This window comes from Nicotiana tomentosiformis, chromosome 4 (genome assembly GCF_000390325.3).
Source record: "Nicotiana tomentosiformis chromosome 4, ASM39032v3, whole genome shotgun sequence".
Taxonomy (NCBI): domain Eukaryota; kingdom Viridiplantae; phylum Streptophyta; class Magnoliopsida; order Solanales; family Solanaceae; genus Nicotiana; species Nicotiana tomentosiformis.
The window spans coordinates 105,878,991-105,906,822 of NC_090815.1; the positions used below are offsets into that span (position 1 = coordinate 105,878,991).

The 27,832-nt window shown below is 36.9% G+C and overlaps 3 protein-coding genes across 4 annotated transcripts; 1 reads left to right on the top strand and 2 right to left on the bottom strand.

The window, feature by feature from the left end:
* Positions 1-233: 233 nt before the first annotated feature.
* LOC104085652 (ATPase family AAA domain-containing protein At1g05910) lies at positions 234-13,056 on the top strand. Its single transcript, XM_009589742.4, has 11 exons — positions 234-445; positions 4,217-4,482; positions 5,041-5,142; positions 5,301-7,106; positions 7,186-7,374; positions 7,471-7,610; positions 10,345-10,587; positions 11,219-11,405; positions 11,964-12,029; positions 12,121-12,370; positions 12,536-13,056. Exons 2-11 carry the CDS (start codon positions 4,258-4,260, stop codon positions 12,910-12,912), a joined length of 3,585 nt encoding a protein of 1,194 aa, XP_009588037.1. The 5' UTR covers positions 234-445; positions 4,217-4,257; the 3' UTR covers positions 12,913-13,056.
* A 358-nt stretch (positions 13,057-13,414) lies between these two features.
* On the bottom strand, positions 13,415-15,072 carry LOC104085651 (aspartyl protease AED3). The gene has a single exon (XM_009589741.3). The coding sequence runs from the start codon at positions 14,876-14,878 to the stop codon at positions 13,574-13,576; it is 1,305 nt and encodes a 434-aa protein (XP_009588036.1). The 5' UTR covers positions 14,879-15,072; the 3' UTR covers positions 13,415-13,573.
* A 3,811-nt stretch (positions 15,073-18,883) lies between these two features.
* LOC104085650 (universal stress protein A-like protein) lies at positions 18,884-26,312 on the bottom strand. 2 transcript variants are annotated; one of them, XM_070200117.1, is made up of 5 exons: positions 25,889-26,312; positions 25,656-25,759; positions 23,890-24,008; positions 21,614-21,703; positions 18,884-19,294 (listed from the first exon to the last, which is right to left on the bottom strand). In XM_070200117.1, exons 1-4 carry the CDS (start codon positions 26,097-26,099, stop codon positions 21,625-21,627), a joined length of 513 nt encoding a protein of 170 aa, XP_070056218.1. In that variant the 5' UTR covers positions 26,100-26,312; the 3' UTR covers positions 18,884-19,294; positions 21,614-21,624. The 2 variants fall into 2 exon arrangements, with proteins under 2 accessions (XP_070056218.1, XP_033509160.1); XM_033653269.2 differs by having other exon boundaries at positions 18,884-19,257; positions 25,889-26,310.
* Positions 26,313-27,832: the final 1,520 nt, after the last annotated feature.

Here is a 27,832-nt window from a genome sequence, read left to right on the forward strand (position 1 = left end):
TTTGAATTTTTATGATCGATCTGAGTGAAAATTTTGAAAAATAAATTTTTGGAGTTTTTCAAAATTTTAAGCGAAAATTTTTTGGAAAAAAGAAAAAAAAAATTTATAACCAAACGGGTTCTAAAAAAGAATAAAAACAAAAATACCCCGCACAAAGTGCATTACGGGTCGAATCCGCCCCGCCCCGTTAAAGTCCACCCTATATTAACAAAACCGAAACACACATTGGCTCCTTATTTCGTCGTCACCAACACCTCTCAGCCCCCCCCCCCCCCCCCCAACACACACACACACAAAGTTCTCCAGCTTTCCTCCTGTTAAAGACGCCGGCGACGGCGAAAGTCCCCGAACTTCTCATCAAATTGAAGCATTCACATTGGAATTTTCACCTCCATACTCTACTGTGCGTGTCCACTTGTTTACTGCTCCGCGTTTCGCCTTTCTGGTGAGACAGCTTTCTCTGCTTTTCCTTATCCTTTTCATCTTTATTTTAAGCCTTGTTATAACGCATTGAATTAATTTTGCTGCTCCGTTTGTTCTTTTAGTGCTATTATTTGAATTCAAATAGAACCCTAGATTATTGCTAATTACTTTGCATGCCTGTCTGATGTGCTTTTGTTTTTCTGGCGCTTTAAGGTTCTTTGCAATGTGCAGTTGTTTTTGTTACATTTTGTCCCTGTTTTGTTTTCTTTCTTTGCCATATTATCTGCTCTAGGGTTTTTGAGACTTGTGAATTTTATGCTTATTCAAAGGTTGCGCTTTCACCTTTTGATCCCCAGTGAGGAAAAGCTTTACGAAAATTTAAGGAAGGAATTGGTATTCTTTGTGAGGAAAAATAATGTTTTTTGAATGACAGTGGTGTCCGGACCAAATTGCGTGCAACCTCGATTGTTCCACCTGCTACTTCCACTAGCATAGGTACCTGTAGCTCTGCCCACCAAGGGAGGGGTTGCACATTTCGGTTCGTGCATAATTTTGATTTTACTAGTGAAGAATAAACATAGAATAAGAAAAATTGTGAAACATTGGAGAAAAAGATGGAAGAGTGGAATAAAAAGGGGGCGACCACCATTATCACTCTCTTTTTAATCTTCCTCCTTTTACTTGTTATAAGAAGATTATTGTGGGGGAGAAGTTCTATTACTGTCTTCAAATCTGAATAATAACAACTCCAGAGTGCTCTTGCTTGACTTTTGTATATGCGTTTGCTATGGTGAGATTTTGATATAAGACAGAGCGGATGTATGGCTTCAGTTATCATCTTTCTATAGTAAGGAGGAAGACGGAAAATTATGGCCTTTTGGTACTGTCCCTTCTTGTCTATATTTTCATCCATGTGGTGCTTATACTTTCTTGAGCCGAGGGTCTGTACACGCTACCCTCCCCAGACCCCACGGTGTGGGATAATTCTGGTATGTTGTTGTTGTTGAAGACGGAAAATTATGTTGGTATTGCTGAGAGAGTTCACTTGTGTTCGTATTAGCTTAATGAAAAGCCATATATTTTTGGTTAATGAAGTTCATAATATCCAGACTATCTTGGAGATTCTGGGGTGTAACTTTTGGAGTCTTCATACAAAACAAAGATCTGCCTTTGGGAGCTAAATATAAGTCTTCAGGAACATGGCAAGGACTATTTAAAAGTTTTATTCTCAAAATATTTAAAAGTTCAAGAAACTGTCAAACTCAAAAAAACAATATTTGTTACTTGGTGGTAGAGCAGTTGTGATAAATAGTGTATATGATGCTATGCCCACTTATACTATGTCACTAAGCTAAATATAACTTAGTGACTTGCATTACTCAAGACAACCTGCAGAAAAAGGGGATTTATCTGTAGCTGGTGCTATATGTGTGAGGATGCCTTGGAATCTGTCGATCACCTTCTCCTACATTTTAAACTCACATGGCTTTTATGGTTAATGTTTCTAAGCGTTTTTGGAGTACACCACACTAAGGTTAGGTTATACCATGGAACATTCAGCAAGTTTTAATCATTTGGAATGGGCAGACCACTGCAAAAATTTGCAGGCAACTTTGAAGATCAGTTTCCTTCTCCATATTCTGGAGTATTTGGCTTGACAAGAGTGGGTTGCTCTAGTGGTGAGCACCCTCCACTTCCAACCAATAAGTCGTGAGTTCGAGTCACCCCAAGAGCAAGGTGGGGAGTTCTTGGAGGGAGGGAGCCGAGGGTCTATCGGAAACAGCCTCTCTACCCCAGGTAGGGGTAAGGTCTGTGTACACACTACCCTTCCCAGACCCCACTAGTGGGATTATACTGGGTTGTTGTTGTTGTTGTTGTTGTTGTTGTCCTCTGTAAAATATAAATGTGTTAAGAATCTGTTCTTCTGGTGTAAGAGGAAAACAGTTACTGATTTTGTTTCTCTGTCTGATCTTATGTACTCCTTCAACCTATAGACGGAGAAGAACTTCCTTTGTACGGTAGTACTTATACAGTACCTCCTTGGTACTTATTAATAAATCTTTTACCCTCTTATAAAGAAAATCTTAAGACTAAAATCCAAGTTTATCATTATGCTAGCATTTTGATGCAAGCTAGGAATTGTTTACAATGTTGAGAAGTGATAGAGTTCCTCAGTTCCTTCAAAATTGTCAAGGAGTTGGGTTTTGTAATCTCATATTAGAGACAGCCACTAAGATAGTGCTGTTGTTGATGCTATAGATCATTATGTATTTATCAGAATAAAAAAGTTCATTGGTAGTCTCAAGATTCATGAAGACTTCTTACAGTGGATTTGTTGGATACTTGGAGTTTTGGAGGTTAGTCTGGTTGTAATACTTGCAGGCAGAGAGAAGTAGGTATGAGGTGAGCTGCAATGTTTCTAAAAACAAAAGTGCAAGAAAGAGGTTCATTAGGCTTCAAGTAGAAAAGCAAGAAGTGAAGCGCACAATTTACAAAAAAAATAAAAGTACCAATATATATGATTATAGTACTATCATAGTAAAATTTCAATTGAAATGGCTGGTTCCAGCATTCAGTATACAGTAATGTCAATATTAATCCAATTCATAAAGTGAGATTTAAAGAATCGACCACTTCTTGTTGGAATCACTGTGCGTCATTTGATGAAGCGCACACTTATTTAGGCACACGATTTTGTCCATGAAGCGATAACTCCTTGCTTCACATTGCTTCATCGCTTTAAGCAGGAATTGATGGCTTTTAATAATATCGGAGCTGGCATTCGTTCTCTACCGTTCTCTATGTTACATCTATGAATCCTACAGTATTCTTGCCAACAAATATACTTATTATCTTTTGAAGCAAGTGTATACATGTTCGTCCAAATTGAGCATCAGTGTCTGTAGAAACTCTGAATCGTATAAGTTTATCTGATAAGGTACTTAATATAATGTGGTGGGAGAACTTCCTAGTATAAAAGTGGTATACAAAAGTAAAGAACCTAAATAAAAATATGATTCTCTACAAATAACACCGAATCTTCTAAATTGACAGCCCCCTCTTGGGTTCTCCAAACAACAAAAACAAATTACTCCTCAGCTCCAAACAAGTCGGGTAGCTATATAAATTCTTTCTGACTATGTTTCTCCATGTAAACTCTTTTCTTTTTTGTTTTTTGATAAGGTTCTCTAGTTAAATTTATCTCAAGCCAATTTCCTACAAAACAAAAGTAAAAGGTACTTGATGTTCTCTATATTTTCTTCTTGAGTGCTCCTAAGAGTCAACAAAAACAAAAAGACAACCTTTCATCTGTACACTGATTCATATAATGTGAATTTGCCGACTATATTAGTTTTGCAACCAACTGGTCTTCAAAACTAGTGGACCGTCCCGGTTTCAAGCTCTTGGAACATCAACACTATGATAATGGTTACCATTTATCTTTTACTGGCATCACTGAGTGGTAAATAGTTGAAATAACTGAATTCAAACTAAGTCACTCAATTAAATAAGAGGGTATTAGCTTCGTTAATAAGATCAGAAATGCATGATTATATAATGTCTAAATTCCTAATTCATTGTTCTTGTATGTTACATTCTCCTTTTAACAGGCATTGAGCAGAAAATTGTAATTTTAAAAGCCTTTTGTTTGGGTCTACAAGTGTAATCATGTTTTGAATTATGTGATGTATATGCTCCAGTCCTATTCTTTAGACAAGTAGATATGCAGTACTATGCTTCTTATGTGGATGTTGAATCTGCAGTTTGCTGACATTTTGATCTGCATGTATAGGTTAGAAGGTATATTTCCATGGGGAGACATTTGTAACCAAAATGTATTCTAAACGATCTGGTCAAGCTGATGGCGCTGATTCAGGGCCAGTTCGTACAAGTGACAGGCTTCGGCGAAGGCCAACATTGTATGGTCGCCCCTACTTGTATTATACCCCAAAAATTATCCGCCCTAAGAGAAGCAAGACCAAGACAAGGACTGCAGCATCTCAGATTGCGAAGATGTTGCGTCCAGGGAGTCGGCCAGTGCGGACACAAGATCCAGATGTATGACTGTTTCTTGTTTTTTCTGTCTATTGATTTGGTTTGGTCATCTTGTGGACAAAGCACATCTTCCATTTTTTGGTTCTTAAAACTCAAGATCTGTTTTATCTTTAAGTTTACTCTGAATTAACAGTTAAGGGCTGGTGAACATATCTTAAGTTATATGACATTACCATTCTTTTCATGCTTATGGTAGTGAATGTGAGGTATCTGATATGCAGTTGGATTTACCTAATGTCACTACTTATAAATTGTTACAACAATAAATGTTGCGTTTTGGAAACTCTTACCATGGTGCCTGCTTAGTTAAATTTCATCAATGGATTATTCTGTATATGGCATTGGATGGCGATATCTGCACCAAATTCTTCCATCTCTGCTGAAGTTAACCTTGTTCTATGTGTGGTTGGGAATTATTATTTTTCCTTTGTCTACCCATTTGATTCTGTTAGTTTTGTTTTCATGATATTTGTCTTCTTATTTGCACATATTTCATAAGGTATTTGAAAAATTATTTATGAGAAAAAAGAACAGTAAGGTGTTTGAAATGATTTTTGGCAGTCAGTTGCCGCCAACCTTCGCCGCTCTACTAGAAAGAGGAGAATTTCTGTGAACCTTGAAGGATATACAGATAGCTCTGGAACTGAGGATAATGACCTAATGGTAAGATTTTTATTGTCTTGCTAGCATGCATTTCCAACTCAAAATGTAAAGTAACATATAGCAAGTCATCTGTGAATATTGAATTATCTAATTGGCCATATACTACGAGAAATGGTAGATGTTACTTTGAAACTCGGTTTAATGTGAATTTGTTTCAGAACCCGAAGTATCGAAGTTCCAGGAAACGGATAGATAATAACAGCGCAAGTCAGGATGACCTCAACCCTCGACGTGAAGGACTGCGTCCTCGTCGTGCAGGATTACGACCTCGACGGGCAAGAACAGTTGCAAGACAGCAGTTAAATCTAAGGTCTGATGATGAACAAGATACTTCTGACGAGAAGATTGGCCAGGATGATCCTGAAAATGGAAATGATGTAGATGATAATGATGCTGATGATGGTGAGGCAGAGGATGAGGGTGGCGGTGACGGTGATGGAGAGGATGAGGGTGAAGATGAAGGCGACGAAGATGGTGATGATGAAGAGGGTGAAGAACAGGATGGTAGAAGGCGATATGACCTCCGCAACCGAGCTGATGTAAGTAGGCTTTCTATGGAAGGAGCTAAACAAAGGCCAAGATCTCCTCGTAGAGTACTTCAGCAAGGGATGGGAACCAAGGTGAACAGAGATGTGAGAAGAGGATCCCGAGTTCATAAACGTCATCGGATGACACGTGGTGATGACTCTGATGATTCTCTTCTTGTAGATGAGCTGGACCAAGGTCCTCCAATTCCTTGGGGTAGAGGTGGGAACAGATCTGGACCACCTTGGCTTTTAGGGGGATTAGACATGCAAGGAGCATCATCATGGGGATTAAATGTGGCTGCATCTGGATGGGGTCATCAAAGTGAGGCGTTCGCTAATTTGACATCCGGAATTCAAACTGCTGGGCCAAGCTCCAAGGGAGGGGCTGATATTCATCCACTCCAAGTGGATGAAACTGTAAGCTTTGATGACATTGGTGGGCTTTCTGAATATATTGATGCACTGAAAGAAATGGTATTTTTTCCACTATTATATCCGGACTTCTTTGCAAGTTATAACATCACCCCACCAAGAGGGGTTTTATTGTGTGGACCTCCGGGCACAGGTAAAACACTGATCGCGAGAGCATTAGCTTGTGCTGCATCAAAGGCTGGCCAGAAAGTCAGTTTTTATATGCGGAAGGGTGCTGATGTCCTGAGCAAATGGGTGGGTGAGGCTGAAAGACAGTTAAAATTGTTATTTGAAGAAGCTCAGAGGAACCAACCTTCCATCATTTTCTTTGATGAGATTGATGGGCTTGCTCCTGTTAGGTCTAGCAAGCAGGAGCAGATTCATAACTCCATTGTGTCAACTTTGCTGGCTTTGATGGATGGTCTTGACTCTCGAGGGCAAGTAGTCTTGATTGGTGCAACCAATAGGGTTGATGCCATTGATGGAGCCTTGAGGCGACCTGGAAGATTTGATCGTGAATTTAATTTTCCTTTACCTGGCCTTGAGGCACGCGCTGAAATATTGGATATTCACACTAGGAAGTGGAAGCAGCCTCCTTCGAAAGAGCTAAAAATGGAACTTGCAGCTAGTTGCGTGGGATATTGTGGTGCTGATCTAAAGGCATTGTGCACAGAAGCTGCTATTCGTGCATTCCGTGAAAAGTATCCTCAAGTTTACACTAGTGATGACAAGTTTCTGATAGATGTTGAATCAGTCACAGTGGAAAAGTGTCATTTTTTAGAGGCCATGACAACAATCACTCCAGCTGCCCATAGAGGCTCAATTGTGCACTCTAGGCCATTATCTTCTGTTGTTGCACCTTGTCTGCACGGACCTCTCCGGAAAGCTATGAGCATGATTTCGGATATTTTTCCTCTTTCAGTTTCTTCAGAATTGAGCAAACTTTCCATGCTCTCCTATGGTTCTGCTATTCCTCTTGTGTACAGACCTCGACTTCTGCTATGTGGTGGTGAAGGTGTTGGGCTGGTAAACTTCAGACCTCTCTTTTATAAGTTGGAGAAATATGGACTTCACACTAAATATACTTACTCATGTAGTTTTCCAGGATCATGTAGGGCCTGCAATTTTACACGAATTGGAAAAATTTCCTGTTCATTCACTTGGACTTCCATCCCTTCTTTCTGACCCCGGCGCCAAGACACCAGAGGAGGCATTAGTTCACATATTTAGTGAAGCAAGGAGAACAACCCCGTCAATACTCTATTTACCTCAATTCCATCTTTGGTGGGAGAATGTGGGTTATTGTTTGCATCTTTCTTTTTCCTCCTAGGTGCTTTATTTTGACATTTTTAGTGCAACAATTATTTTTTGACCCTGCTTATTTCTTCAGGCACACGAGCAGCTTAAAGCTGTTCTGCAGACACTGTTGGAAGAGCTGCCATCTGACTTGCCTATACTATTATTTGGGACTTCCTCAGTACCACTTTCTGATCTACCTGATGAACCTTCAGTATTTTCACACCATAGCATGTATGCTCTATTTAGCTTGAACTCCACCTTTAGTTGTCTTTTCATTAGCACAATTCTCTTTGCATACTCTGGATATGCTTATCATCTACCTTCATTTCATCAGTTATCTAACTTTTCACCAGCTGCTTATAAATTTTACTTCCTCATCTTAGTTGGCTAAAAGTTTCATGTTAAGTTCTGTTTGGATGTTGATGTGTTCAATGATGTTATTTATGTTTGTGGATAGTTCTCAAAAGAGGGAATAATTGTATCAATGATGGTATTGGTTTCTGCCTATTTTGTAGTTTCTGCAGCTAGCTTTTTATCCTGAACATCACGGACAATATATTCCTTTTAGGATAAAACTGATGTTTGCAGTCACAGAAAGTTCTGACTCCGAAGTTCAGTGGGGTCAAAGTTAACACTTCTTCTCCAAAGGTTGTGAGAATAAGTTAGGTAGGAGGAGAAGCAAGGATGCCCTCTGGGCCTAAATCACATTTTGAGTAGTGGTGGTGATCTCAAGGTTTTTATCTGAAAGTAGTCTTGGATATATTTTTTTTTGGCCAAATACATAGTCCGCCCCTTAAAATTGGCTTCAAATTCCATTTAGACATTCCAACTAAGACTTGTACCTATTGGATACTTCAACCCTAATAGAAGTGTGCCTATTGAACCCACCAGCTGATGTGGCAAAAGAAGTGACTTTTACCCAAACTTTGAGCGCGTGACTACTTAAATATGTTACTAATATTTTTTCTTTTTTATCCGCCATCTCCTTTCTCTGTCTAACACCCACATCAGATGTGGCCGGCGACATCGTCGGTAGAGAGCACTGCAACAATTTTGAAAATGACCTGGTAGTGTGAAGGTGTTGTTAAAGGGATGGTGGTCTTAAATTGACTGTCTGGTAATTGTCGATAATGGTCCCAGGAGATGGTGGTGAAGATGTAGCGTATTTGGTGGTGTATGATGGCCGAAAGAGACGATGGTTTAAGGTGAAAGCACAGTAAAAATACGTCTTGGTAGTGAAATGATCTTAAGGGGTTACATGGTTTGCTCAAATGGTTTAATTACCGGAGAAGATGAAGGCAATATTGATGCAACAATGGAGGTAATTGTATGAAATAGAAAAGCAATGGTGGTATTGGTGGTGAAGCGGTGTCGGCAGTGGAGTTAAGGTGGAGTTTTTAATTAGAAAATGTGATTCTTTTTTTTACAAAAATGTTGATTGTTTAGCTTAATTAGAATATGGAGTTAATATTGGACCCATTCAAGCTTCTGAATTTTTCCGTGAAAGAGAAGCTATTGATTGTTTGGTCGGAAGGTGGAATACATTGACATCGCGGGGAGGGGGCCGGGACAGCAGTGGGGTTCTTTTCTCTTTCTTTTGTTTTTTGTTTTTTCCTAAGGCATTTTTTTAGATTAAAAAACCGCGTGGCTTGTTTTTATTCGTTAATTTTGCCATGTCACGTGTGTGCAGTTCACTCGCCTAGTTTTACTTCCACACATTATGAGAGGTGTTCAATAGGTACACTTCTATTGGAGTTAAAGTGTTCAATAGGTACAAGTCTTAGTTGGAGTGTTTAAATGGAATTTGGGACCAACTTTAAGGGGTTGTCTATGGATTTGGCCTTTTTTTGTTTTTTGAAAAAGAAAGTAGTCTTGGATATATTGGTTGCTCTTTGCCTTCCCTTGTTGTTATCATGGAATTGTATCATAAAATTTTGTGTGAATATGACTTCTTTCTACATTTAAGAAAAGTTACTTTTGCCTTCGTCTAGGCAATATGGAACCTCCTAGTCTTACCAGTAGTATTAGTAATATTCTTATATTTTCTTGTTCCTAGATCTTTGTTATTACACGTGTCATTCTCACCAATAGTATTAGTACTATTGTTGTATTTCTTATTTCTAGATCTTTGTTATTACACGTTGTGTCTTTGTTATTTCTTGTTGTTATTGTTTATTACTTCCTTTTCACTGTTCCTTGAGCCGAGGGTCTATCGGAAACAACCTCCCTACCTTGTAAGGCCTGTGTACACATTACCCTCTCCAGCCCCCACTTGTGGGATTACACTGAATTTGTTGACCCTTCTCTTTTCTTGTGATTAGCTGTTTACGGTTCAGTTTTTGATGGACCTATTTAAGATGGCCACAAACTATTTTTAAATCCTTATTAGTTCTCTACTCCTTTTTTTTAAATAAAGAAATTGAAAGATGGTCGACAAAGTTATTCTATCCAACCCCAAAGGATGCTTTATACAAACTAAACATATGGGTTCTATGCGAGCTCCAAATGTTAAGGATAGTTTTTTTTATTTGCATTATCCCATAACATTTGCTTTTAAGAATATGATCTCCTTAATCACTGATGATAGAGGGTCCAGGTGGTGTAGCGCTGCTTTCGGTTGGTGGACTAGATAATGATGACGACAACTCCATTTCAGAAAGCTAAATATGACTGCACCTGGGCGTTACCATATTTATGGAAAATAAAATACAAAGTATTACTGAAAATTGCGTTGCAGAAGGTGTTAATTTTCTTTTGGGTTCCTCCCATTACAATCTCTACAATATTCTTTGTTGCTTAAATTTGGAGCTTGCATTGAACCTAACGTGTTGGATAGAATAACTTCGTCATCTGTAATTAGATATGTTTTTCTCTTTTTGTTTTGGTAAATGACCCGATAAGTGTTATATATGAGTCCATTTTTGAAGTAATAGTAACAGATGTACCTTATCTCCTGTTTTCACAGCTTGTGTTTGGATACTCCATCAGATGAAGACAGGTCTCTGTTCTTTGATCGTCTCATAGAAGCTGCTTTGTCAATTCAAGTTGAAGCTACGAATAAGTCCGATAAATTGGACTCCCTTCCTGACCTCCCAAAGGCACCAAAGGTGTCTGCTGGACCAAAGGCATCTGAATTAAAAGCCAAAGCTGAAGCTCAGGGCCATGCCCTTAGGCGATTGAGGATGTGCCTGCGTGATGTATGCAACCGGTATATATTTGATCTGAGAAAGCAGATTAGCTGGAAATTCATAACATGGTTTCCAAACTTTTGTTGAAGTAACTACATTCCATGGTGGTATCCACATACTTCTTTATATTTTCAGATACTAGATCTTAATTTTATGTTTGGAAAGTGCAATTGCAGAGAATGTCTAATTTCTGTGTCTGAATGTATTTGCATGTCTTTCATGAAATTTTTGTTGTTCAGGACATAAGAAACTCTATTGGATGAAGTAATCGCCCTCTTATATGTGGAAGTTCCTCTATGTTGATTACACAGCAAATCATAGAAAAAAGTTTCAGCTGGAGAAATGGTCTTTTAGGAATGGGTTTTATACTATATTGGTCAAATTGGTGCATGGCCTTGTTTTGTTTTTTTTTGGTGCTGTTTTCACATCCTTGTGCATTAGTCCTCACTTCAACCATTTGGCTCATCTGCACATTTTTGTTTATGTTTTTCAGTTTGTTATTTTCTTCCCTTCTCCCTCTGCATGTTTGGTATGTGCCTTTCTGCTGGTTTTGGTCAGGGTTTATGTGTAACAAATTATTTTCACTTGTTGATCTTGACCGTGTCATATGGAAGTTAATATTGATCATCCATCACATGTCATTCAATGCAGGATTCTGTACGATAAACGTTTTAGCGCCTTCCATTATCCAGTAATGGATGAGGATGCTCCAAACTACCGTTCGATCATCCAGAACCCAATGGACATGGCAACTCTGCTGCAGTGCGTGGACAGTGGGAAGTATGTCACCTCCAAAGCTTTCTTAGAAGATTTTGACCTCATTGTCGCCAACGCAAAGGTAAATGCTACTCTTTAATGCATTTGATCTTTCTCTATGTCAATCTGTCAAACTTCCTGGATGGCAGGTCGGCAATTCTTAGTCCATTTCTTCGTGCTAGTATTAGGAGGATATTAGGAACCCCCACTTTACAAATTGTGATTGTCTATGAGCAAACTCTGTTTTGCCATTGTATGTCATCTTTCGCCCCCAACCACCCTATTCAAAACTTGGGATAAGTTAGCACTGCATCAATCACTTTTAAATTGGCCAAGCTTGCTATCTAGTTTTTATAGTTCTGGTCAATGTACTCTGGAATGCCATTGAATATGTATACCAGCTAATCACTTTGTGGTATGTATTCATTACAAATGGTTAAATCAGATCCCGAGACAACGTGGTGTTCTAAAGATTAATTACATAGTTGGGATTGTAAGTGGGAACGGCTCTTTTCTGTAGAATTTGTCCGTCAGACTGATTTCCAAGGATACCTTAACTGCAATGGATAAGTCATATTATTGGATAAGTAGTTTATATCAATGTGGTGTCACATTTTGATGTTTTAAGCCTATGTTGCAGAAGTACAATGGGGATGATTACAATGGAGCGAGGATTGTTAGTAGAGCTTACGAGCTCCGAGATTCAGTATGTTCTCAGTGATTGGTCTCCAATTATCTCTGGTGTACTTTCTTGCATAGTTTGAGTTGCTTTGACACCGGGTGATGTCTTTCTGCAGGTACATGGAATGCTTTCCCAAATGGATCCTGCCTTAGTTGCCTTCTGTGAGAAGATTGCTGCCGAAGGGGGTCCAGTGTCAGTTCCTGACGAATTAGGTGAATATGCATTGCCACAAACTCCTGTCTTACAGTTGACTACTATGACTAGAGCAAGTGCCCGCCTTCGTAATGTCCAGCCAGAAGTCAACTTAGATAAGAGCTATGAAGCACCGAAAAGGCACAAGAAACAGGTTGATTCTGCACAATCAGGTAAATAATTTTTGTATTTGCTAAATAACTGTTGTTAAAATCCAGTTCCTGGTACATCTTTCTTTGTAAACCTTACATTTTGATAGCTGCCCGTTGTTGCTATAGTATTTTTGGAACAAAGAAAATCCTCTTGTGGCTGACAATGATGTTCTATCTGTGCTTCAGTGCCAGATGATGAATTACAACCTCAGGATTCATTGCCTTCCAAGTCATCTAATGACCACGAAGAAGATGCTTTAGAGCAAATGCCAGAAAGCACTTTTGCTGATAGGAATCAACCTGCAGATGTGCCAGATACAAGTGGATGCACACCTCTAGATGTTACAATGTCAGATGCTGAAATGTCCTGTAAAATCGAGTCAGTGAAGCAGCAGCTCGTGAAGCGGTCGAAGGACTATGGCATTCCTCAGCTGGAAAGATTATACACTCGTATCATGAAGGGTGTTTTCGAAACAAAAACTGCTGTGACAAACGAAGATCTTAAGACTTCAATTTTGAGTTTTTTGTTAAAATTTGCGGAGGATGAGTCAGTTTTAGTGTAGCACCAATTTTTCCGCCATGAAATTTTTTATATTTTAGTTTCAACAGTTTATTGATCCGCTCATTGAAATGTCAACTAATTTGCATCTGTTGTGCTACACGGGAAAAAGAAAAGAAAAGAAAATTATAGTCTTATTTCTGGCCCATCTTCTGTGCGTACGCACTTAATTCATTACTATTTCCCTCTCCTGTACACGCTCTTCATTCTTGGCGATTAGAACTGGTGAGCTGCATAATTTCTTAAAACCTGAAAGTGAATAGAGTAGTATGTGGTCCTTTCTTCTTTTCTGTTGTGGTTCATGTGTTTGTTATGTGTTGGAGTTTTCAGGGGAAGAGAGTTAGGGTAGAAACTACTTGCTGTGGTTGGATTTTAGGTAATGCGTTCAAATCCAGGAAAATATTTGTTGTATATGTTATGTCCAAGTCGACTGACTTGGTTCTCTGCATAATTTATTAAAATTGAACTAGAACAAGCATAAAGTAAAAGAAGAAAACTACGAAATGTAAGCAGTAATTCTCATCTCATGAATTGCTTTAACATTTAAAGAAAAAACAGGTTGAATTACACCAGATACAGTATCTCTTCTGAATAGGGCAGGGACATAAAGAGAATCAAAGGACTTCTTTCCTTTTCGTTGAGGGAAATAAGGGGGGGGTTCAAATCTAGTTACAAAGTTCACGAGCAATTCCCAAACGAGAATTAGCAGTGTCAAACAAAATCCTGAGGTTCTGCTGCTGCAAATTGGCTATAACATTCAACACAGAGTTCACATTGGTTGGTGCTGCTGCCATTGCCAAACATGCCACTGGACTTGCACTGCTGTGTATCAAAGTGTTCTCCATTGGCAGCACTAAATCCATTCCTGTGAAGTGCAATGTAATGGCTGGTGCTACTGCTTCATTTGTTGATGCAAAGCATGTGTCAAATGCACCCAAGGAGCTAAATGGGCCTTTCACTTGTTTCCTGAACTCATCCCGGGTTGCATTATAAGCTGGCTGAACGAATCGGGTAATGACCGTACCCGAGTCAATTATGGTACCCGCACCGGTATTCGTGTCGAAAGCTAGGAGCTCAGGAGCTATTGGAACTAGGACTCTTCCCACGCTTATACCGGTCAAGTTCACATAGTACAAAGACGGTCGGTGTGGGTTCTTAAGAAGTGGGGTAAATTTAATATTCTTGGGTTGGCCCAAGGGACCAAGTTTGAGTGATCCGGAGAAATAATAGGATTTGAAACTTGGTAAACAATATGAGAATACACCCGAATAGAGTGATGCTGATTGTGAGAGTAGTGACATGGAGCCCCGACCGAAGCCCAATAACCCTTGAGGGGGAATTGAGCTCCCAGATATGGCACTGATGCACCCGAAAGAATAATTCGGTATAACATCAGTGCCTAGTCTAAGAACATCACGAGACAATGTAGCATAGAATGATGAGGCGCCACCATAAGATTGGTTAAAAAAGCAAGCACCCGGTGCACCAGCGGGGCAAGATTGTCCCCGGACTTGTGTACATTGGGGTGCTGAACATTCCGTGGACCCATAAGTCGACGACATGTTCGGGGCAAACATAGTAGAGGTGCACCCGGTGCAGCCACTGCATGGCACCCATGCAGTATCGCTACTGGTATCCAAGACCATAAACAAGAGCTGGCCCGGGGTACCAATCTTGGCCCGAACAACATAGTTACCAATGTTGAATACTTGTTGGCCCGAAGCAATAGGGGCTGAATTGGGCTTTTGGTCCACTAAACTGGATAAATAAGAAAGCCTTTGTGGATCTTTTGAGGCCATGTTGATAACAGTATTTTCCCAAGAAGTAGGTTTTGGTGTATTGAAAGGTGAGCATTTGCCATAAATGGGAATGACTGAAAGATCTTCATTAGTAGATGCACATGAATCAAAAGCTGAAGCTTTTGTTGAAAGAAGAGTAATGAAGAGGAATGTAGCAATGGCTAAAGCCATGATTTTTTCTTATCTTAACAGGGGCTTGACTTAACCACAACCCTGGAAAAGATAAGAATTTTGATAAGAGGATATATGTCAAACAAGAAAGAAACAAATATATATAGAAGACACCCCAACCCTTTCTCATCTCACTCCATGCAGCATCTCTCATGTGAATTGTTGTGGTAACCAGAAGTGTATACAGAATTTCAAAGTTACTACTTGTTGCTGCTGTTTCTTTTTTTCTATCCTTGAGTCGAAAGTCTATCAGAAATACCCTCTTTACCTAAAAAAGTAAGGGCTAAGGTCTGCGTATACACTGTCTTCCCTAGATTAGAGGCGGATCCAGGATTTAATGTTTATGGGCTACTGCAACGACATCGAGTAAATTTTCAATAGTAATTAGGTTCACGTTCAAATATTTATAGATATTTAGTGAATTTTTCGAATACATTTACACAGTTTGAACAAAAGCTATTGGGTTCACGTAAACCCGTAGGTCGCAAGGTAAATCCATTCCTGCCCGAGACTCCACTTGTAAGATTATACTGAATTTATTGTTGTTATTTTTGTAATATGTGCACATAATTCAAGTCAAAAGCAACTAATGTAGTTGAACAGACAAACTCGCTCTAGATCCATCTATGATGGTTTGGCATGGAAACATAGACGGATCTGATCTTTTGATTGCTGGTTTATCCAGAACTTTTGATACGAAGTTTATACATTAGATTTGAAATCATAATTTTAGCAATACAATTAATTCAATGTATGGTTGAATCCATTAAATATAAATCTTGGATCCGGGGATGTGAAATTCTTGGTCGATATCCAGCATTTCACGTGAGTTTTTGATACGTCAATTGATATTTGTACAGAAGCTAGCTAAGACACAAAATGGGAGTGACAATAGTCATACTTAGCTCCATAAAATAATAAAAGAAGACAAAAGTAAAGGATAGTTTTTATGGGGAAGAGACGAGATTGATCAGAAAAAAATCAGAAGAGAGTTTGGATCCTAATAAATATCTGCTGAACAGCGAAGCTCCAATGCTTCCGATTTATGTCGTTATTAGCCACTCCAATTTGTCATTGTACTTCAACATGTGAATAAAATATAATAAAATCATTAGAATAAAATATTGTCCATACACATTTTAACTAATTTACCACTCTTGACACTTTCTACTCACTTCAAATAGAACAAAATTATGGAACTGAACTTCCTTTCTTAAGCAAAAAAGTTTGGTAAGTTTGAGAGAATTATTAAGACGATGATTATTAACCTATCAAAGTAGAAACTCAATAACTTCTCATCTCACTTTATATGTATTAATCTTTTTCTGCTTAGCCACCAATTCAAGTTAAGTGCCTCTTTATTTATAGGTCCAGTTCAAATACTTCTATGATTCATGTATTTGATTGGACCACATGAACTGTCACGAAACAATACAGCTTTTGAGAAGTTTAAGGTGTGTTTGGTATCCATATAAGAAGTCGCGAGTTCAAGCCCTTAGAATCGAACTTTGTAAGTAGCGAGCGCTTTATCCCCTTAGCAAAGGTCACCCAATAATGCATATGCGAATCTAGGATTTTTAGAATATGATTGCACAACTAAAGAAAAAAGAAAAAATGAATTAAGTGAAAATTGATTAATGTTCCTCTAGGTAAATAATTCATCATTTTACCAAGCATACCATTCAGCTTTTTTGGAACTTGGGGTCAACAAATAGTATTAGATCTAGGGGTGTACAAAGAAAACCGATAAACCACACCAAACCGACCGGAAAAAAAACCCGATTGTGGTTTGGTTTAGTACTGGGGAAAAAAATACCATAATTGGTTTGGTTTGGTTTTAACTAAAAAAAATCAATGCGAAACCAAACCAACCCGATAGTACATAATATAATTTTTTAAAAATATTTTATACATATAAATAGTTATTGTAATGCAAATTATAAATATTTCTTAAACTTTTTCACAGTTTTATCTTTTAACGTATTATTTCAAGTTTGAACTTCACATTCTTGAATAGTAAATAAATTTTATAGCCCATAAATGTAGTAACTCAAACAAAGTTCAAATCAATACTAATGCTAACGAAAGAAATTTAACTCAACACTAGAAATGATGATAGTGTTGGATATCTATTTTTTGGTTTTATATCGGTTTATAATAAAAATGCATAACTTAGTTTATCTTTTTCTTTAGTGCTTAGTTATGTAATTCAAGTACTTATTAGCTATACTTATTTTAGTATGACCTATATAGTATTTTTAGATTATGTTAATTTTTTATTATGGTTTATTAATTAGTAATATTTATTTTATGCAATTTTATTATCTTTGTTATTAAATATTTTAATATAATGCTATGACTTATCTCATATTATTGTGTTATTTTCTTGAAAAATATATTATATAATAGTATCTTACTAGGACTAAAGAAATATTTGGAGCACAAGTTACATATTTTGTGCTATGAAGAAAAACCCGAAAAATCCCGAAATATCGAGATTGAAAAATCCAACTTTCTTGGTTTGGTTTGATTTATAGATTTAAAAATCTGACACCATTGATTTGGTTTGGTAATAGAAAAATTCGAACCAACAGACCAATGTACACCCCTAATTAAATCAAATATAGAAAATATATACATAAAATATATAATTTGACGAAAATAGTATGGTTCACATACTCTATATTTTAGGCAGTAAATCCGCTCCTGCTAACATAAATTGAGATTAGTGAATTAGATACTGGATATGTAAAAGAAAAATCCAAGAGAGAAAATGATATTTAGTTGGGCCACAAGTAGTGTGTTTTGTCCATAAGCAAAAAAGAGGCACGAGATGCGGTCGGTCACGGGGTTTCATGTCATTAACAATATTAGAAAACCAGTACAAGCCAATCAGTCAAATCACATGTAATAATGCAATATTTTCTAGCTCAATAGATCTCTTGGACCTGTAATTATTAGTACTAATTAAGAAAATGATACTCCTATTAGCAGTACGTAACAGTCTTCTTCAAACTTGGACAGATGAGAAGAAATAGTTTAATGTTTTCGCCTCCGCTGAGATTTGAAGCTTAAATCTCATGTTTCTGCTCACTTCATTTACCATATTCCTAGATGCCTAACTAGGTATAATTAATTAAATCGAAACAAGTGTTTGTAAGAGGGGACTAATTAAATCATTATTTGTATTAAGAAAATATTAAGAACTATATGTATCAACACCGTACTCTTTATCTCATCAAGAATTATATGTAATGTATCAACTCCGTACTCGGATTTCCGCCTTTCTTTTTGGTATCGGGGAATAACTTTTTCCAGCAAAATTCCTGTGAAATTCTTTTCACATTATCTATCAATCTCAGCTACTGTATCAGTAAAGTTAGTATATGTATAAATTTTTCCTTGTATTTGTCAAATCTGTTCTAAAACAGTCGGAAACAGCTTCTCTTTGCGTATACCCCATACTTTCCAAAATCCACTTGTAGATTATACTGAATATATTATCGCTACAGTATATCTATAATTTTGTCATAATATCAAGACTTTATAATTATACACCGGCAAGAAAAGAATTTTGAATCTAACTCAAACCTAAAATTCAGGTCAGTAACGTGAAAACTCAACAAACACAAAGTAACAAAGTACTTTCCTATCAAACATCTAATCAAAATGGGAGAAAAGCATTAAACAAAAAGTATCTTCTTTTGGGAAATGACATTGGTGGGGAATTCCAGATACTCAAAGACAGAGCCTTCAGTTTCAAACCTTCTTTTTTTTCAATGATTAGGAGCTTAACAAGGGTCCACTGTGTTCACGAGGCCTTCTATTCATTTCAAACATTATACAGAATTTAATATAAATTTCCAATAGTATGTTGGTCCTCTGCAAGTTGCAGCCCCAAAAAAGGACCAGAGACTCAGATTGGACGAATAACATGTCAGTTTCTCTTGGCTTCATCTACTCATCTTTAATAGTAAAAGATATTCTGGATCACCAGATGCACACTTTCAAGAATCCAATGAATAAATAATAAGGGAACTGTTGATACATTTCAGTGTAATTACAATAAAGGGAAAGCGATTTTCAAGACATTATGGGATTACAAGCGATGATAATCATCTTTGAAAATCTTCACATCTTCATTGATGATGATAATTAAGTAGTTCTTGCACTCACAAATGATGTAAATCTGCATAGTTGCAAACAGCACATGTGGAAATACACAAACCAAGATCCACCTCTGAAAATTAATGCAAAACACACGTGATTTACAGCATAGGTACGGCCAGTCAAGCTTATTCCAGTTTATAGATTGCAATTCTTGATTGAGGAAACACATTCCATGCATCTCATGAGCAACCCATCACTACAGCTCAAGGCTAATCATCCAAAGAACGACGGAATGTGTTACCAAACCTTATGCAAAGACCAATACACCATCAGCATTGTCAATTTGCAAGTTATTGAAAACAGAGATGAAAAAGAAGCCTAAAGAAGTAAAAATATGGCGATCGACATTCCTTACAATTCTTTAACATTCACACAGTCACCTATATTCTAAAAGCATAATCATCCCCAAGTTCGGATAGAGAGATGAAATAGGTTGATGACTAGCATAAAAATAGCCAAATTATAAGAAATCCTCACAATGTGAGCTTGTTCGGACGTACTCTCTTACACACGCAAATCGCGATAGATCGACAACTAGATGTAGGTAACAGGTAAGAGGTTCCACCTCATTGCCGCATGAGTACAACAACTATGTCTCAATCTCAAACAAATTGGAGTACATTGCCACATGAGTAATGGAGAGAAATAAGCGAGGAGTTTCACACCACAGACGAATGAATTTAGTCTCACCATATTGACACCCAGTTCTGGTGCTAGATAGGAAAGCTGCATCTTATAAAGCTGATGGCGGCAAAGAAGCTTGTCGAAGAGAATCGAATTTTCATTGATAGCTGGAATATGAGTTTGTCGACAGAAGGTCAATCAACTTAGTGAATACCTTAAAGAAAAAGAGAGTTGATATTGCATTCCGACAAAGGACCAAGACTCCAGAGAAAAAGGACTAGAGAGTGTGGCTACACCTATTTTAAATCGTCATATTGTGGGATAAATATAAACAAGAACAGAGAGCAATAAAGTTGCAGAAATAGCAAGAATTGGTGAGGATTCTTTTGGGTGAGTCTCAAGGCTACTCCCTCCTGCATAATTGGTAGAACGGTACATGAATTTAAAGCTAATTGCAGATTACAAGAACTAATTGAAATAGAAATCGAGATTTATACTCCAAGCGGCTAGTAAACAGCCTGAAGACCATAGATTTTGTGAAAAGAGAAAAAAAACAGTGAAGTTCGGGTCGAATTTGATTAGTTATTCAACTTATAAAAGTTTGTGTGAAATGAGGAACAATCCTAATTCTTGGATTCTTAATTGTGTCATAATCATAAAGAATATTCTAAACAAGCAATCAATCTACACGTCAATCCCAAACTAGTTGAAGCCAGCTAGAGAAATTCTATATACTCAATATGGTCTAATACGGATCAATATTCTGCACATTATTTTTAATACATTCAAGACGTCTCTTCAAACTCAAGGTGATGAAGCAACTTAAGTTTGTTTATTTTGGCAAAACACTAGAAAATACCGAGGTAGACAGTCTCCTAAATAGTACCGCGGAATAGTGATCGATCACCAAGCAAGAGCAGAAGTCATGATGAAATTCTTTCTCCTCCCAAGTTGATAAGTAATTTCGCAACAGAAAATGCCTCTTGTAGCATCGAAAAGAAATATATTATTAATCACCGGAAAGACGTTAGTAATGCAAATTTCAAGATATCATCAATGCGAATTGTCGCCTCTTAGGTAACCGAGAAAGTGAATGACCGAAAATTTTTGTTCAGAAGGGACTCACCCAAAATCCACTACCATGAACAAAGAAAGACCAAGACTTTTTCGGATAGTAATCAGAAATACAATGTGAAGAAGTACTCCATAGACAAACTCTAAATTTTTTCTATATAGGTTACTCCATAGACAAACTCTAATGCTAGAAGGAAGAAAAAAACTAGAACTTTTCAAGAACAATGAATAGGAATTCGACATGCAAGGTGGGACTTAATATCCTAACTCTGATACTACGAAGAAAAAGAAGAGATCAAAAGGTATTCTGGAATATTTTGGTGGAGAAGTCCCCAGCAATCTGAAGTGACAGTACCATCGAAATGATCGCTTAAAAGGGGCATTGTACCACTGGATCAGTCACTGACGACTATAAGAGTGGTGCCTAGACAACGGTTACCAGAAAGATACAACAACGACCCAGTGAAATCCCACTAGCGGGGTCTGGGAAAAAAGATTAGTATAGTAAATTTATGAAAACAAAGAAAAAAAAAATGTTTATCAAGATAGTATACTCTACTACCATGTGAAAATGAAAAAAGAGAAAAGAGAAAGAGATGATTCTTGGAAAGTTGCACATGTTGACTAGATTCTAGCAATATGTGAAAAGAGACAGGAATGAAAAGTTAACTCTTGAAATTGGTTAATTAAACATACAAGAGGTCTCCTAATATAAGAATTTGAACATCATGAAATAAGGAAAGTCTCCCAATTCTTGAAATTCTCAGATGTAGCATAATATTAAGCAGTGCTGACAGTATTTATTTCACATAGTGTTAAAGGGAAAGAAAGGGGGAAATGCTATACAAGAAGCAATAGCAAACATACCTAGAACCGCATCAAGAAGTACCCTTAACAATAATTACAGGGCATTGTGCATGGTTTGAGCAATAGTTGCTTACACTCCCCAGAAACATCCTGTTTAGATTTAAAATTAGTCAAATACATGTCTGTGTAGAAGAAGTGATCATGTATGATCAATAACCATATACTCGAGTGAAACTACTTCTAGAATTCAGATTGGCAATAAACAGCATGATTTTAACCAAGATAAAGATCCACATCCATCAATTACATATGTTAGGTTATGGTAAAAGGTACAATTTCAGAAACAAGTATAAATGATTTTGAAGCCAGGGGTAAAGAGCCCTTTTCTGTAGCAGGTTGACCAGAAAATCACTTGCTTCACTCCACAACTGCACCTACTAATCTTTGATTCATTTACTTGTTGCCAGAATATACTTGTCTATAAATAGCACAGAAAATTAAGGCTCATTTTTAAAAACAATACTCCAGTTAAGATGCCTCATTTTTTTATGAAGTTTAAGTGACTAATTCAGTTAGCGTATACAAAAAGTACCTAATAAAGTAACTAGCCATCAGTTTTAAATAAAAAAACTGCAACTTAAAGCGATTGCCTCCAGATGACATAGTTGATAATAACGCATATACTCTGCTGTATGCCTGGACAAGAGGGAGGTGCAACCAGGGGCGGACGCATGTTCAACGAAGCGGTATCACGCGACACCGCTTCGTCGGAAAATCTTACAGAATATATGTATTAATATTGTGAGGAATCCAGTAAGTAGAAAAAAATGACACCACTTCACACACATCATCTCCTGGCACGTTGGTTGTGTGCCTGATTTGCTCCAAGAGTTCACAGGTTCGAACCTCAAAGAAGTAGAATTGAACTCAGAACCTTTTCTAACTAAGGATTCAATAAAACCTATGGATTAAGGCATTTCTTGTATAAAAATACGATAATTATAGTTATTTATTTTCATTCCTCTATAAATTTCGACACTGCTTACAAAAATTCCTGCATATGCCCCTGGGTGCAAATTCTGGATTGCATAAAAAGACTCTTTAGGACCATAGCCAATTTGAAAAGAAGATACAAAGGAAAACTTAGGTAGATGAGCAGGGTAAGAAGGAATGCTTTACTTTATGCTTTCTTCATAAATTTCCATCACTAAAGTAAATTCATTGCTCAACTAACGAAATCGTGTAAAAATTACGGGACAACATAAAATAAGGGTTTCAGCTCTATCTACTATTGCTTTAGCTGTACAAACATATATTGAATTGCCATTTTTCGACATCCAGTGTCTATTGCACTACTTTGAGTTGTTGGTAATTCTTCATCGGTCAATAGATTAATTAGCTACATTTCAATCTCAAACTAGTTGGGGACAGCTGTATGAATCCCCTGTGGGGTTCTACAAAATTAGAGATTCTCTAAATCTCACACTTATCCCTATACTGCGATACAAGTCTCCAATCGGACTATAAAAGACCCCTGGCAAAGCAACAAACTTGATGTAAGAATAACAAAGACTAGATGTTAATCCCAACTAGTTGGTAGCTCTTCATCATGTTTTTCTTCTCATTCACATGTGCTAGGTAAGCAAAAAGTTCTTGCGTTAAGACAAGAAATGAATAGTACAAGTTATTTAACCTTATTACATTATTTTTCTCACTCTTTGAAGAAGAATAAAAGCAAGCAAAGCTAATGCTTGGAAAATACTCCATCCATCCCAATTTATGTAAAAGTGTTTGACAGGGTATGGAGTTTAGAGAAAGAAAGAAAGCACGACTTTTAAAACTTGTGATCTGAAATATGTCATAGATATTTATGTGGCTATAAATCGTCTCACTACGGATAAAATGGAAAGTTTGAAGTTAAATTGTTTCTAAAATATAGAAAGGTCTCATCCTTTTGAGACAAACAAAAAAGGTAAGTATGTTACAAAATTGGGACATAACATGTATGACTTAAAGTTTTAGGACCAATGAGCTAGTTGAATTGTGCGAGCATTCTCATAGAAGAATCAGGACATAAGTTATCCAAAATATTTACATATGGCTTTGTTGACTAAAGTGGTAGAGATCCTAAACTACGTCCAGTTACTGAGATTCCAAAATAACTTTTCTACAAGACTGTTCAGCAAAATGTTAAAAACTACTCATTTACAGCGGACCACAAAAGCTCATGCTCACCATGTTGAATGGAAAACCATCTACACATGCTTTTGGTAAAGAGGGTTATCCGGTCACAATAAATCAACAATAACAACATCATCCAGGTTGAGAATTTATACCTTTTAAAGGGACCAAAAGCACGGGAACCCATCACTAGCAGATCAGCATGCATTTCTTCAACAGCATCACAAATTTTCTCCTTTGGATCCCCAATAAGTACTTGGGTCTTAACATTTGCCTGATTCAGAAAGAACCTTTCCCCATCAATAAACATAGAAAGAAAGAACACCAATCATGATTTTTGATGCCATATTAGGCTTCTGCTTTGCTTTCTAATATTCTAGATGAAGTGGAGGTTAGCATCTGAAGTCCTGTGTGATAAGAGAGTGCCACCGATACTCAAAGGTAAGTTTTATAAAGCGGTGGTTAGACCGGTCATGATGTATGGGCCTGAGTGTTGGCCCGTTAAGAACTCACATATCCAGAAGATGAAAGTAGCAAAAATGAGGATGTTGCGGTGGATGTGCGGGCACACTAGGATAGATAAGATTAGGAATGATGATATTCAGGAGAAGGTTCATGTGGCTCCCATTGATGACAAGATGCGGGAAGCGAGGCTTAGATGGTTCGGACATGTTCAGAGGAGAAGCCTAGATGCTCTGGTACGGAGGCGTGAGCAGCTGGTTGTGGAGGGCACGAGAAGAAGTAGAGGGCGGCCTAAGAAGTATTGGGGAGAGGTGATCAGGCAGGATATGGCGAGACTCCAGATTTCCGAGGACATGACACTAGATACGAAGATGTGGAAGTCGAGTATTAGGGTTGTAGGTTAGGAGGTAGTTGAGTCGTGCCTTACTTCGTACCATTGTGGGACTAGCCATGTAGGGGTTTTGTCTGAGATTGCTAGTGGCAATATTGTGGCTTACTATTTCACTTTTCAGTGCATGTCCTATTTACTAGCTATCGCTTTTTCTTTGCATCTTTCTTCTAGATTTCATGATGTACCTATTGTTCTTATGATTGTTGTGGTGATACTAATATTTACTAATATTGTCTCGCTTTGCTTTGCATCCTTCTTCTAGATTTCATGGTGTTTCTATTTATCCTATGATTGTTGTTGTGATACTAATATTGTCTCTTTTTTGCCCTTTTGTCCCTTTTTTTTTTTTTTTTTTGAGCCGAGGGTCTTTCGGAAATAGCCTCCCTACTCTTTCGGGGTGGGGGTAAGGTCTGCGTACACACTACCCTCTCCAGACCCCATTAGTGGAATTTTACTGGGTTGTTGTTGTATTTCTCAGTGACTGAATTTCCAACACATCACATCAAAGGATACAAATTTAAAACGTATCAAGCAAAATGTCAATGTCAGTGCAGCAAAAAGGATGTCGCGGTGGAGTCAAATTGCTAACGCAGGAAACATAAAGAAAACATGATGTAGATCAGAAGCACCAACCAACTCCAATTACGAATACCTTCTGTTACAATTTAAATTGCACCCTTTTCATTGTGACGTCACCAAAATTCTTATACTGGAAGGGGAGCCTAGGAGCAACGGTCAAGTTGTCTCTGTGTGACCTATAGGTCACGGGTTTGAGCATTGAAATCAGCCACTGATGCTTGTATCAGAGCTGGCTGCCTACATTACACCCCTTGGGGTGCGGCCCTTCTCCGGACCCTCCGTGAACGCTTTGTGCACCGCGCTGCCCTTTCCGGTACATTTCTATAGAATCTATATAAATTCATAATTTATAATATAGTTTCATGTTCATTAAAGTATTCAATTTTAAACTTCGATGAGGTATTTCCTCTATCAAACTACCTGTTCAACCATGTAAGTTGTGTAACGGCAAGATAACTTTCATAGATAGAAAATGAGTAAAAATCTCACATTTTTACTAGCACAAATCTCAGTAGCATGGTTCAAAATGGCCTGAGTGATCCGCTTTTGGTGTGCCTCAATCGCAGCATTAAACGCAGGCACCTCAATATCACCTGTTAATCTCCATAATTTAGTAGTACCAAAAATTAACAAGAAATGTAAACTCTAATCAATCAATCAACTAAGCCTTAATCCAAAGAAAAATGAATTAAAACACAAAGATAATAAGAGATGGACTTAACTGGGACCACCAAAAGGGATAGCTGCAGGATTAAGACCAGCAGCAATGGACGGTGGAGATTGAACGTGGAGAATAACAAAGGAGCCTTGTGGTTCTCCAGAATCGGGATCATGGGGTTTGAGCTTGATATTGTCAAGAGCCCAATTCAAGGCGTTCATGCTCTCTTCACTCCCGTCAACGGACAAGATCACACACTTCAACTTTCCGGTCATGGTTGTTTCTGTAAATTCGAGTAAAATTGGTACTGAATTTTTACTTGGAATCAGCTATTTTTTTGTGCAATAATTGAAATATCAAGAAATGAATTCCGGCTGTATAAATCCTGAAATCCTTCGAATTTGATGTAAGTTCTTCCTTGGACGTTTTAACATACCACCATTTTCAACCTTTCGTGGCCTTTTCCCTTTTTTTATTTTATTTTTTGTGTGTTTGGCTGGAAAAAATAATGTATATATCTATTAATCTATATCTATATTATTATAAAATCACCAATAATTTATACTAAATATTGAATGACAAATATATTTCTGAAATATTAACAGACTTTTATGCCCTCAATATTGCAGATTTCTCTAAAAGAAATAATTTCATATTGGATAGAATTGTAATAACTAGAATTTATATACGATGCACACTAGGATTCATATTCTTCAACGAATTTATTATTATAAAAGCATGAATAATTTATACTAAATGTTGAACGACAAATATATCCCTTAAATATTAACAGACTTTTATGCCCTCAATATTACAAATTTCTCAAAAAGAAATAATTTTATATTGGATAGAATTGTAATAACTAGAATTTATATACGATGCACACTATGATTCATATTCTTCAACAAATTTATTTACTAATAGGATTCATATTATTCACATGCTTATAAGACGTTTTTAATATCATATCAAAAAATTCGTATTAGATTATTTATGAGGTTAGCAAGAAAAAAGTGTGGTAGCTAAATTTGAGGAAGAACAAAAAATCAGTTCCAAGGAGTTATTTAAGTTTCGGTAATATTTTTACTTTCGGCATATTTCAGTGCTTCCTTCTCTATTTACGTTTGTGTTAAACCTGTGTCACTACATATTATACGTTAGCAATATTCTCGTGCTTCTATCTCTGTTGAAGGTGGGTTGGGTTGATTTGTTCTAGATTTTATGTAAAAAAATATATATTGGGTGTATGTGAACATTGACATGTACGTAAGTATATTGCTTTTTGTAAGTTTTACGTGTAGAACTTTGAAAGATACGATTGTTCGTGATATATTGAAAGACAACACACAGATAAATTAATATGAGAAAATATAGAGTTTTGCGTTCATGCTCTTATCTACTATCCTTATCAAGTTAGACGTCTTTTTACCAATTTTAATATAATAATTTGAAATATATCTACTTGCAACTAATTTTATCCTTTAATTATGATAAAACTTTATTAATAAGTTAGTTTCAATTATATATTAATATTCTCTTATTTCAAGGAACTAATTATTACTGAACTTCATATATTAATCACAAGTAGTTTACGCAATTAAAAGTGTATTACTTTTGGTACATGTTTAATATTTAGCACAAGATATCTCGTGCATCGCACGAACATAGAGACTAGTATTGTATTAAAAGCACGAAAGCCCTTAGCGAAATGTCGTTCGTCTTTTTTACCCTTTAAAATTATAGTTCATATTGGACAAAAGTGTAATTTGATAATTTTTCCTAAAATTTAGGAGTTAAAAAGCAATTAATATTTTAAATATTAAATATTTCCTTATTATGTAAGTTCTAAAAGTTTGGACCTTAAAATTTGTTAAGATTTCAACTTACCCGTCTCCTTTTCGTATTTGAATCCTTCCACGTTTATCCTTTTAGTATTATAATTTTAAAATTAAATTATTTCATTTATTAAATCCTTCTTTAATTGATTAGCATGAAATCAACAAATAGA

What these genes read in the sequence shown, in the direction of transcription:
- LOC104085652 (XM_009589742.4), top strand. Translation starts at nt 4,258, where the DNA reads ATGTATTCTAAACGATCTGGTCAAGCTGATGGCGCTGATTCAGGGCCA. An exon ending in TCCATCTTTGGTGGGAGAAT is followed by an intron (nt 7,375 to 7,470) that starts GTGGGTTATTGT and finishes TTATTTCTTCAG; the next exon opens with GCACACGAGCAGCTTAAAGC. An exon ending in TCATTGTCGCCAACGCAAAG is followed by an intron (nt 11,406 to 11,963) that starts GTAAATGCTACT and finishes CCTATGTTGCAG; the next exon opens with AAGTACAATGGGGATGATTA.
- LOC104085650 (XM_070200117.1), bottom strand. Translation starts at nt 26,099, where the DNA reads ATGACCGGAAAGTTGAAGTGTGTGATCTTGTCCGTTGACGGGAGTGAA. An exon ending in AGATTTGTGCTAGTAAAAAT is followed by an intron (nt 24,009 to 25,655) that starts GTGAGATTTTTA and finishes TTTCTGAATCAG; the next exon opens with GCAAATGTTAAGACCCAAGT. An exon ending in GCTTTTGGTCCCTTTAAAAG is followed by an intron (nt 21,704 to 23,889) that starts GTATAAATTCTC and finishes AAATCTAAACAG; the next exon opens with GATGTTTCTGGGGAGTGTAA.
- LOC104085651 (XM_009589741.3), bottom strand. Translation starts at nt 14,878, where the DNA reads ATGGCTTTAGCCATTGCTACATTCCTCTTCATTACTCTTCTTTCAACA.